Genomic DNA, 12,088 nt, shown 5'->3' with positions numbered 1-12,088 from the left:
TCAAAGCTCTGCCATGCTCAAGTTAAGGAGTTTAAAAGGCATAATCCTTTATTAAGCAAGAACAGGTTATCAGGCCTTACTGTTTCACAGACCAGGTGCAAGATTTTATGCCCAGTATTTGTTGTTTTTCGAGTAGCAGAAGAAGAATTTTCACAGAACAGAAGACTAGAAAAATGGTACTCATCTGGTAGCGTCCTTTGGTGTTTGCAAACCCTTGATTCCAGGTAAATTGAAATACACAAGCGGGTCAGTCACCTTGATGTCTTCTTCAGCTACCTTGTGCCAAGCTGTTGAAGGGAGTTACAATGACACTATTAATTAAAGTTAATAGATTTAGTAATCTAAAATGGGCATATAAAGAAGTTTTGAAATGTTAGGTCTGGCTCTCTGGACAGATGAGATGTAATTGATCAGAGGCACTGCTTGCCTTACATCAGGTGAAAGCAAATGAAGTTTGTGGTGAGGCTCTGTTGTCTTTAAGTACTCACTGTCCTAGTCCACATTTCTTCATTTTCTGACCACTCTTTCAGCCAACTTCTGCTTCTGCAGCCGTATTCTATCAGATTTCTTTTTATGACTGTCTCTGTTTTCTGGTGCACAGCTGGAATACAAGGAACCACCTTATTTGTGCATGTTGGGGTTTTTTCTCCTAACTGATGGAGGAAAATCTAAATAGATCCTTATAGAGAGAATGTGAACAAAACATACACAGCACATATATATATATATGTATTTCTGATATATGTTAGGAGGATACGATTTCCTCTTCAATTCACCTAAACTAGTTCTAAAAGAGCAAAACCAGTTTCTGAACCATGTGATGTAATGAGATGAAGATGATACAAGCTTATTTTAAGACAGAAGAGTAGTGCAGTGTTGCTCCTACATGGGCAGAAGTGAAAGCAATCTGTATATTTTGCAGCTTTATGTTTAAATTCCTTGAATGGCACTGCAGAGTGTTGATGTGGCTAACACAGGAGACTTGCCTTATTTAGACCAGACTCAAAAGCATCCTTTGAATGAGAAATTTCTACATGTATTTTGCAGGCACCATCTTGGTGTGATGTTTCTTAAGAAAATTTTGGATGTTGCTCTGAGAGGTTTTTTAATTTCACATATATGGCTTTAGAAAGTGCTTTATAGTATAGAACCGAAATATGTGCTACTGTTTGGTATAATTAGATAAGTATGTAATTTTCCTATTGCTCCTCTTGTTGAGAGTTTAGTGCATATACTTCACTGAGTTTTTTCTCTGCCTTCATTAGCTTTCAGATGCTGATTCTTTTCCTACCATGTTCTGAGACTCCATAATTCCCTGTCTTTATTTTTGTAGTTACTTCAGTGATATTTATAGACTAATTACTTCCCATGGTGCCTTTCTGATGGTCCAGGTAGATGTACCTTTCTTGCTTCTCAAGGCTGGACAATATAGTTTGGTGCCTGCTAAGCCTTTTGTGAGTGTCTATCAGGTGCAAATACATTTTTGATATGTTGGTTTGGGATTTTCTGCAGAATGGTACCTCATAGTCTGTATGCAGACTGAATAGTAAACCAGTGCAGAATGAGGTGGGGAGAACTGATCAATTTGCTTGTCAGGCAGTGGTGTTTGCAAAGAAATTAAAACTGCTGGCACTGTTTAAATTGTGTGCACTATTGATGGCTGCTTGGGCTTGAGAAGAGCGTGCATGCAGTACAGTGACAGTGGGATGCCTGGTTTTACAAAGCAACACTCCAGACGTGCAGCTTGAGGATTTGTGCGGAAATGGAGAAATACCTGAGTTCAGAGGAGCTATTTGTAGAACCAGCAGCAGTGAAGCAGGAGCTCCAGCTATGACCTATATATCCAGGCTTCCAGCTGGGCTTGTGCCATGAGAGCTGAGGCTTGTGTGACAGTAGTTCCTCTGTTAATGGTATCTGAGCTGGCTGGATTAAAGAGAGGGGTGTGTGTGTTGTTTGACTGTACTTTCTTCTACACTTCATTTCTGAGGTCTAAAAAAAGCCTGTACAGATCTTTCATGATTGGGCTGTGACATTACTAAATTGATGTACCTTTTTTCCCATTATTTCCTTCCTTTTGCTCATTTCACTTTAGTGGCTTTTGGCCTTGCATTCCCCTTTATCTAGCATTGCTCTGAGTAGTTTGCCTCTCCTTCTTTCTGTGAATTGATATGAGCTTTATTGCAACATTTATTTACAGATACCAAGTAGCCATGGAGTAGCATTCTGTGTGATTGGAGACAGCATGAGAAGGACTGTAATGTTGATTGTGAAATTATTTTAATGTTTATCTTACTACTTTCCAGTAGTGGACTCTCTGCTGTTTGCCTCTATTCTACACCAATATGACTTTTATACTGGAATAACTACTATGCATTTAGGAGATAAATCAGTTTCCCTTCCTGAAATCTCCGGTGCTGCTTAGTAGGCAGTATTAGTATGTGGAAATCTCCAGATCTTCCACGAAGCTGGTTTTTACTTACCAGATTTCATATCAAATATGAGGATATTGAAATATATTGTAGAGGCTAGAACTTAAAAGAGATTTTTCTTGAAGTACTGCATGACTGTTTACAGCTTCTCACTGAGTTTCTAGACTAATGACAGAGTGCTCCAAGGGATGCTGTCTGGGGAGGACTGTGCAAATCTGCCATTTGAAAAGTTATTTATGCAGTAAATGAATTGTGATATAGGAGCTAGAGGGTTGAGTCTTGGTTTCCTTGGATGGGATTACCTATGTGGAAATGGTGAAGCAGATTGTTCATCTGTGGCATAAGAAATGTGTTGATGTCATTTCTTATTATTGAGCAGAGACTGTGTGCTGGAACTCTCATGTGTTTGTGACTTTGAGCTAAAACATGTGAACTGAGAAGTAATGCGAGTAATCCTGTGTGCTCAAGAAGTGTAAACCTGGCCCTACAAAATTGTGGTGTTTGTTTAAAAGATGAACAACAAGTCTGGGTCTCTTTTTTTGTTTGTCTTCTGGGTTTTGTAAATCTTTTAGGTTTTTAGGCTTGTGCCCTCTTCTACAAACACAAAGCTACACGCAGGATTTTTTTTAAGTGAAAGCTGATGTTCTTACATAATTGCACTATTTCAGGACCATGGTTTCAGAAAAAGTAAAAAACCAAATATGATATATTTTACAAAGAAGTAATGAGACTTGGCTATACCACAAGCGTGGCTCACACGGAAAAACTATTGTGCTTCTCATTTCCGTATGAAAATGATTCTTTCAAAGCACCAAGGGGTACGTGGAACCAAAAGTTACACTGGGTGCTTGACTTCAAAGCCTGACTTCATCCAGAGGTTTTTAACACTGTTGGAGGGTTGTTTTGAGAGCTTATTTGGTGCAACTTAAAATAATTTTCCAAAATTCAACTTCCTTCCAAGAGAAAAGCAAAACTTGGCGAATTAACCAGCAGATCACAGTTTGTGGCCTCAACAGCCTGATTTTTTTAAGGGCTGGATAGGGCTTCTGAGTTCCATGGAAATGTTGACTTGCCTGTGCTGAACTGCCTTGGATATTCTGGCCTCAGTAAGGTCACCAAAGAGGCCTTAAGGCTTCTGCCTTAGTGCAGCATCTTTGAATTTTACTGATTCCCTCTTGGTTAAAGGAGTTTTTTGGACAAAGTACAGGAAAACTCACTGTTGGAAGCAAATCTAAGTTGGCAGGAGTGGAATAAGTGTTTGAATTAGTTCTTTTTACAACTGCCTTCCATAATTTTCCTTTTATATCCGGAAAGATAAGCTTCTAAGTAAGAAAAGTAAACAATACCCATGCATACCCATTGTATGCCTTTCTCTGGTCTTAGTAGGCCTGACTTAAAGTCTGCTGTTCCTTGGCTATCTCATGCCCATTTGATTCTAAAAAAAGCAGTTTGTTGAACTTAATCTTAGCCTGGTAGAATCTTAGCCATGTATAGTTTTTGTGCTATTTCAACTTGAAGAATATCACAATTTTCCTAGATGGTTAAAATTCCTACTTGGATGGGGTATATTTTAAGTATTAAATTTCGTTTCCTTTTCTATGCATTTGGGGGAAAATAATGGTGTGTGCCAATACAGCTGCTTTTAAATGAGCCGTGCTGAAGCTTTTACCAAAGTAGAAGGGATTCAAAAGCTTATTATTATGCACTCACTGTACTGAAGGCACAATAGCAGAGTTTCATTTAAAGTGCACTTCTGTTCTGAATGATAGCTGCTGTGCCAGCTCTTGTGGTCGCCTAATTATTTCATCTCAGTGTTTTCTACATGTGTTCGGTTCAATTTTCAAGTAACCTGGTAGCTTTTCTGGCTACTAGCAGTTCAAACTTCATCTGTGGTCTGACTTGGATCCTGTCAATTTTGCCAGTGATTTTGCCATTTGAACGTGGTTGTCACTTCTACTGAGGGTGTACCTGGCAGGTAATAGACCATATTCTGTCTTATTTGAGGTCTGTCCCCAATACATGGAAGGAGGTAGTAATCACCCTGTTTTATTCACTGAAGAAGGGTGGGTAGAAGGAACTTCGTTGCCCAGAAAAGTACTTTTGTAGTCATTTTGAAGCAGAGGTGTTCATGGAGCAGCATCAGGGATATTTTATAAAGAAAGATGTTATTTCCTATCACATCATTTATATCTGCTCTTAAATGTAATTATTTTTGTTATTAGCTCTTCCTTGGTAGCCAGCTTTTACTTTTTGAAGGGCAGTTTTGATCCCATTGCTCACGTGGCATCAATGGAATAATGTTAGAATGGACTAATAACGCATCCCTGTGGCAAATGAGGTCTTCAGATGTTCAGAAAAGAAGATTTCTCCTTTGGACTAAATTCACTTAACTGATCCCTCTTGCTTGCATATTCAAGCAGCACAAGGAAGATTTTCTCCCTGCTATGAAATTCTTTAGTGTGAGGAAAGCTGCCAAGGGCATCTTCTCTGGTGCTTGTTCCTTGTATACAGCCTGCTGACAGCCATTTTGGGAACCAAGGAAGAGGTAGTGGTCTGCTCTGATTGTCAAGCTATTCATTAGGCATAATGCAACAATTTATGTAAGAACAGCTCCAGTGCATACTCTGTAAAAATATTTGTTAAAGTATTAAAAAATATATTTTAACTGGGGAGTTAATACCCACTATGTGTAGAAGTGTCCTTTTCTGCCACATGGAGTGGGTCATTTCAAAGAGGGTCACTAGTCCACAGTGTCTTAAAATTACATTACACTTTTTGTAATCTTTTCAGTGACATGCTACAGTTTGTCTGCTTGACTTCAAAGCTCATTGTTACAGAAATCAGATTGTCATTTTTCCCCTGGCAATATAGTTTGTGAACAGACCTGCAGTGAAATCCCCTTGAAGATGCTATTGACATGTCAGACAAAGCAGCATCTTCTTGGTGTTATTGTGAGGTGAATAAACTGAGTTTATAAGTGATTAGGCTGAACAATTAGTATAAATACTTTCCATTCTTTAGTTCTGGAAGAGATTTTTGAGTCTGACTGGGAGTAAAAGAAAAATCTAAACAAGATCTTGTTGAGCTTGAGCTGAGGATACCAAAACCTCATAGTGTGATGTTTGATTCTCCAGCTTGTTTGCAGCTGGAAGGCTTGCCTGTGAAAAACATAAGGAATGATTCTTTTCTGAAGGGCTGAAAAGTTGCCTGACCTTTTACTAACTGCCCTTTTTATGTGAATCACAGCATTGATTGTTAATCCAGTCATTATCCTTTTTCCAAAAGGTAGTGATCTTGCCAGGGACATCACTTCTTATCTGTATTTAAAAAGGACACAGCCAAAGAGCTCTCTCCTTCAAATGAAACAAGATGCTGTAGACCATAGAAGCTATAGACTTTGAGGAAGCAAAAAAGGAGAGAGAGGTGGAGAGGGAGTGTCAAATGTATGAAGCTCAGAAGGAGAAATTCCATGCAGAGACAAATTCCATGTAGAAGACACAATTATTTACTGGTAACTGACGTCTTTAGTTAATTCATAGGACAGTCAAGAGGTAGTACCATTTAAACTGTTCACATTATTCCATGGTGTTTATGTAGTCCTGAGAACCAGAATTATTCCCCCAGAGCCTGGAAATGGCATGTCATATCTGAAAAAGCTGCACTGGTGCTGGACCCTGGCAGTGTTTGAGCCGCTTTGCCAGCCTTGGCTCAGAGCAGTGTAAACAGAGTATGAGTCAGTGAGTGAAAAAGGGGAGAAAGTAAAAATTTTTTTTAACACCCTGGTTTAGGAATCTGACATGTGAAATAAAAGGGTTGGGGTCCATAGGTGGCATTTTGAAGAATACACTCATGCTTAGTGGAAAACTGGTAATAAGAGAAGATGCTAGAAAAGTTCAGAAATGGTCTGGAAGCCAGGGAGAAAAAAACCAAGCAAAACATTATTTCAAACCTTGGGAACCTTTTAGAGGTGTTTGTTTTTTTTAGTAACACAAAGGTTAATACATGAAATGCTGCTCTCTGGTGTGTGGATGCATCCTCATATTGCAGTGCTTGTGTATTCTTGGGTCCTCACTGAGTCCTCTAGATTATGAACTGGGATTTCATCATGCCTTTTAATTTTTTGGTTGATAGATAATTCTTAATGTGCTTTTTCATTGTTTGAGATCAACTTAATGAGTCAAAATACATTGAGTTTCTTCTCTCTTTTATAAAAAAGTAAGTCTAGAATTTAATAAGCTATTAATTTTACTTTTTATTGTAGCTAATCCAGTTTTGTATAGACATTTTCATAACTTCATAATGACAGAATTTTCAAGGCTATTTCATAAATAATACCATTCTTTATAATCATATATTAAATTGATTTGATGGTTGAGCATTGAGTCAGTTATTTGCTTCATAAGCTGCTACTTTTCCATTGCACATATGATTGCACTTGGGAGTCCTCTTTTGGTTGAGCAATGTAAATTGAATTAATATACCAGAGAGATAAAATTTGTTCATAATTCTACTGTTTATGAGGTGAGGGGTATGGAGGAGGATGCTTAGTGTGCCTCCTTCCAGATGGTACTTTGCCTGCAAATAGAAAACTTGATCTTTGGCATCACACAGTTTTACATGGATGCACAAATGCCTCTCAAAGAAGTTGGGTGGTGTTCCAAATAGTTTCATTGCTCTTCATTTGGATTATTGTTATTGTTCCCTTATTGTTGCTTAGGTGGTATAATTCATGAGACAAGTTTACTCAAGAGTTATCTCTAGAGAAGCATCCTTGCAGAATTTTTCAAATAAATGTGTATTTCTTTGAGTAACCCATTCCTGATTTGCAGTACGACTGCTGCCTATGTTACTATGCAGCAAAAGCTGAACTGAGCGTGATGGAAAATCCTCAAGTCATCCTGCTACAGAAAACTGGAAACAGCTGTCTAATGGGAATGGGAGCTTAAAGCTTGATAATTCTTACTTTTTCCAGAGGGCATCTGACATGATCAGTGAACTGTTCATTATTTCTTCTTTGGTCCTTTTAAGATTTGTGTGTTACCAGCTTTCATGGTTAAATGTGATTGCTGAGTGTACCATTTTTCTTCACTGCCAATTTAGAGTTAAGGGACTCTTAGCTTGTGGAAAAAAAAAACCAAAAAACTTTAATGTACTATGGCGCATATATGATTTTCTAATGACTATTCAAATCCATTATATCTAATTTAGGAAAGTACTATTAAAAAGGAGGACTTCCATATGGCACATTTTATATTTGAGTAAACTAGTTTCACTGTGATGGTAAGATCTTAGGGTTTGACTTTGTTTCTGGTATTAATACTACATTACATAACTGAAGCCAATGCTTTTCTATGAGCAAAAGCTACCTGCTATTCTTTTCCGAAGTCCACAATTACTGTCACAATATTTACAGTGCACAGGTTGTGCAAGAGGATTAGCTGAGTGTGTTATGTCGTTTCCTGACACTGCCTACATGTACAGAGGTCATTGCTGTCCTCCTGAGACTGTTCCACTTCAGCACCTGGAGTAATAGGTGAAACATGACAGGGGACTGACCCTTTTGACATTCATGGTAAAGAGAATATGGAAGGATGCTTTCCAAGTTGCTAACCATCTTTCTGTCAAAATCATCCCAGTGCCCTGATTTTGAAGAGCAGTGTGGGCAGCTAAAGTCACAAATGTTTTAAAAGCAAGACTAATTCTAAGACATACTTATCCTATTCATTGCAACTCAGCTTATATAGGGTCCTTGCATTCAGGGAGATGCTGTTGGAAGGAGTGATGATTTTTTGGCGTTCAATCAAATCTTGCAGCAGATCAGTATGGAATTATAACTTAGTGCAATTTGCAGTACCATGAAGTCTGCTGCAAAACTCGTGTCACACAAACTGTTGATATCTTGCTGCTGACACCAGGTAATGATGCATGAATTTGCTTGGCAGGTACAAAGAAGCTCACTTCTGCACACAGTGATGAGTTTGTTCTCTGTCACTGAGACACAACTACAGGTGTATGGACACAACATCAAGCCTGGGGAAGATGAGGATCTGGAATGTGGGAAGGGAATTGCCCACAAGCAGAAATATACTTTAGTGCAGAGGTGCCTAAAGCTGTTTGCAGTGCTTAAACAAATGACACAAAGTTTAAGTATTCAAGCTAGCTTGTGAATTTGATTATTTAAGGGGTAGAAATGGAAGTATGTAATTCTCTCTTCTGTCTATCCTTCATCTCCTTACACATCTGTTCTGTGTGAGTCAGATGATCAGCAGTCCCTGAGTGCCAGGGTAGGCATTGGAATCTGTAGCTGTGGCAGGGCGTGAAGGGACATAAGAGCAAAGATGTAGACATGAAAAGGGGCATTGAGCTTTGGTGTACATCATGTGCCTAACCCCCTGCCTGCAAAGGCAGAGCTGATTGCACATAGCCTTCAAAAATCTACAGAACCATTTTCCCTGTCAGGAAGAACCTTAAGAGTTGTAGCAGGCTTGAACACTTAGCAGGTGTTAAGACTTGGCATGTTTGTTGTGAGTAAATCAACTGCTAATAAGGTGAAGAAATCACATGTCAAGGCAGGTTATAAAACCACAGATCCACGTGGTTGTTGAGATGGTTGTCAGGCTTAGGGGATTCTGAAACTTCCCTTCATTGGCAGCCTGCCTGTCAGGGTATGGGTAGGGCATGTGGGAACAATGCTCTCAGGGTACCCAGAATTAATCTGCTCACAGCCTACGTCAGGGCAGGTGTCACGGGCACGCCGGGGTTGCCCCAGCTGCTCCGTGCCAGCTCTTCTCTCCGGAGCCAAGCAGGAGCTTATGCTCTGCAGCTGCCCTTGCATTCTGCTCTCAGGCAATGCTCTTTGCATGCCTTGTATAGCTCTCTAGCCACAGACAGCTAAGCCAGAGCTTTTTATCAAAGGTGAATCATGCTTTCTGTCATGCCATAAGCAAGGATTTTTTTATGTCCGTGACTCAGAGAAGAAGGCGGTGGCGTCCCCTCCAAGTCGTAACTGGAGAAGGTGCTTTTGTTTCCCCACTCACTTAATGATTGGAGAGAGGGAGCAGATTGATGGCAATTTCAATATAGACTTGGCTTTCTTGGTGCCCTCCCTTCCTCCTGAGATGTGTGCTGGGTAAGATGAGCTGCAGGACCCATGAGTTTGCAACAGTACCAGCAGGATAAATATTTCTGTATTTCTATCTGGTTTTCAGATGATGGGTGTATGTTCCCCTCCTTTTTTTGGCAAAGGTTAGCCCCATTAGATGTACTGCTCTTCATTTAATCTCCTTCTCCCATCTGTTCTGTCTCTTTTCAGTAGAAACCAAGGAGATGTAGCTCCCACTCAGGCAGACAGATAACTCCATCTCCCATACATGAGAAAATATCTCTGTGTGCAGCAGAGCAGTGCCTTGCTGTGCACACATATCAGATGTACCACGAGGGCAGACTGCTCTCTCAAACTCTGATAATGTCATATTCCCTCTGTCAGCTTATACAGATGAGGGAATGCCACTGCCCCCTTCAGCTAAGTGTTGAATTCCCAGGCCTAAAATAGGACCCAGGGGAATCCGAACAGCTTTTTCCTGAGAAACCAGGTTATCACAGTAGTAGGTAAGAAAAACAAATAGTTCAAGATACTAAAGCCATAATACAGCTAGTAAATAAAGAACAGTGCATGTAGCTAAGGTATACAGAATTTGTGGATAATTGTTAGACCAAACCTATGATTATTTGGATAATAAAGCCATAAAGACAGCAAACGTTTATACAGTAAAATTCCATACTGTACCTTGGAACTCACTGGTAGGTGGCCGTTTCATTAAGAAAGAAATCTTGTCTACCAAGCTCCAGAGCTTTGTTTAATTTCCCTGACTTTTATAGAAGATTTTGAATTGTCTCATTGTGAGAAAAAATTCGCACAATGAGCTCTTTGTAGAGAGGAGCATTATCTTTGAGAAAAGCTGTCTTCATGTTAGTTCATGTAGTATTACCTCTGTGAGACAAGCAGGTGTTCATTACAAGTAGTTATTTATTACTAATGCTGTTATCACCAGAACATACTGTTATCACTGTCTAGGAAGCAAGGCAGTTTGTAGTGAAGCTGCATTGCTTTTGTTTTGTGATTAGATGCCTACACTAGTTTTTTTTCTTTTCTGGCTCTTACTTTTGATGTCCTCGGGAGTTCTGATTTCCTATTTAGTATTAATTTCACAGAAGTAAAGTCACCTTAGAAAGATTAGAAAAATGGTGATTTTTATTCATGCTTCTTAAAACTTCAGTTTATACTACCTTAACAATTTTTAACATTATATTGTGAAATAATATACAGTCATCTGAATGAGATGACCAGGTAGGTAATGGCTTCCCAGATGGCACGTCCGGTGTGCCGAGATGGGGAACAGGGATATATTCCTTCTGCCATGTGGTGGCAGTAAGGGCATGGCGCTTCTGGCACAAGCACCTGTGATGGGAGCTGCACACCTTTGCATCCAGTTATGTGAAAAGATGTGCCTCATGTGCAGGGTCCTGTTCTCATTGCTGGAGACCCAGGCCAGGGCTCTGTTCTTTGCTGTTCTTTGTGTGTTCTCACAGCCACAGCTGGAATGGAGGAGACAGAGGGCTGCAAAAACTGGGGGCTGCAGTGTGAATGATGTGTATGTCCTGAATACACCTGTGGGGGCATGGCATTTCAACCAGTGATGTAAGAACAACCATATTGTGGAAGCAGCTGTAGATCTGGGTCTTTTCTCCCACTTCTCTTCCATTATGGAAGTTTCCTTAATGCATTTTTAGTTACTAATCACTTCAGATAATATTAGTTTTTATGAGGCAGAATTTATTAAAAAACACATGCCTTGTGTGCTTACTAATTTTTTACTATATATTATTTCATGTGGTAAGGAGTGACTTCTCTGAAAAATTTCGCTTTTGTCAGCTAATGTAACTGACAATAAGTTCTTACAGTTGATGGTATTTCAGTATTATTCCAGAAAGGTATTCCACTCTCATGGAGGGAATGATATATTTTATACTAGGTTTTACTATATTACTATATATAGCAGTGTTTTACTACAAGGAACCTACTTGGCTCTTATATGCATATGTGCTTCTGTTGGCATCTTAAAATGTTTATAAAATATATAAAATAGATTAAAGCATTGCAGGTTGCTGCATCTTGACCAGTAGTTTGTGAGTTATCCTGTACTGTGTTCCTGTAAGAGTGTCAACTGTGATTACACAGTGTCTCAAAACTACAGAGCACTAAAGAGATTCTGAAATGGCAAGCTGTAATATAATACATCAGAAGAGGCACTTATGTCTGGTCATATGTTTCTGCAGATGCTTCCCTGTTTTTCATTCTTCTGTTTCTACATGCTGTGTACATTTTTTTTTAAAAAAGTATGTTTTTCTTCCAGCCATTAATGAGTTTCCTGAAGATATATTTACAAATAAAGAACGTCGGCAAGGAGGAATTCTGCTTCATATCATTGCTGTAAGTTGTTCTCTACCATGCTTCCTTCTTGTTTTCCTTTTATGTTACTTATTCTATTTTTTAATAACATGTTAATTATTGTAGTGACCTTACTATGTAGAGTTCTGTATATATCAGCAAGTTTTTAATGCTTTGATTTCAGTATTTATAATACATCTATATGAGTACA

General features: G+C 39.1%; 1 protein-coding gene across 2 annotated transcripts in view; it reads left to right on the top strand.

The window, feature by feature from the left end:
- The window catches only part of SLC24A4 (solute carrier family 24 member 4), an 85,359-nt gene that overhangs the window by 37,207 nt on the left and 36,064 nt on the right, over positions 1-12,088 (top strand). For both annotated transcript variants that reach the window (XM_064715748.1, XM_064715746.1), the window contains exon 3: positions 11,843-11,919. In XM_064715748.1, coding sequence (XP_064571818.1) covers positions 11,843-11,919 — 77 coding nt within the window. The remainder of the gene's footprint in view (positions 1-11,842; positions 11,920-12,088) is intronic.

Source organism: Zonotrichia leucophrys, chromosome 5 (genome assembly GCF_028769735.1).
Source record: "Zonotrichia leucophrys gambelii isolate GWCS_2022_RI chromosome 5, RI_Zleu_2.0, whole genome shotgun sequence".
Lineage (NCBI taxonomy): Eukaryota > Metazoa > Chordata > Aves > Passeriformes > Passerellidae > Zonotrichia > Zonotrichia leucophrys.
The sequence above is the reverse complement of the archived record's forward strand: the minus strand, read 5'-3'. Positions and strand labels throughout refer to the sequence as shown.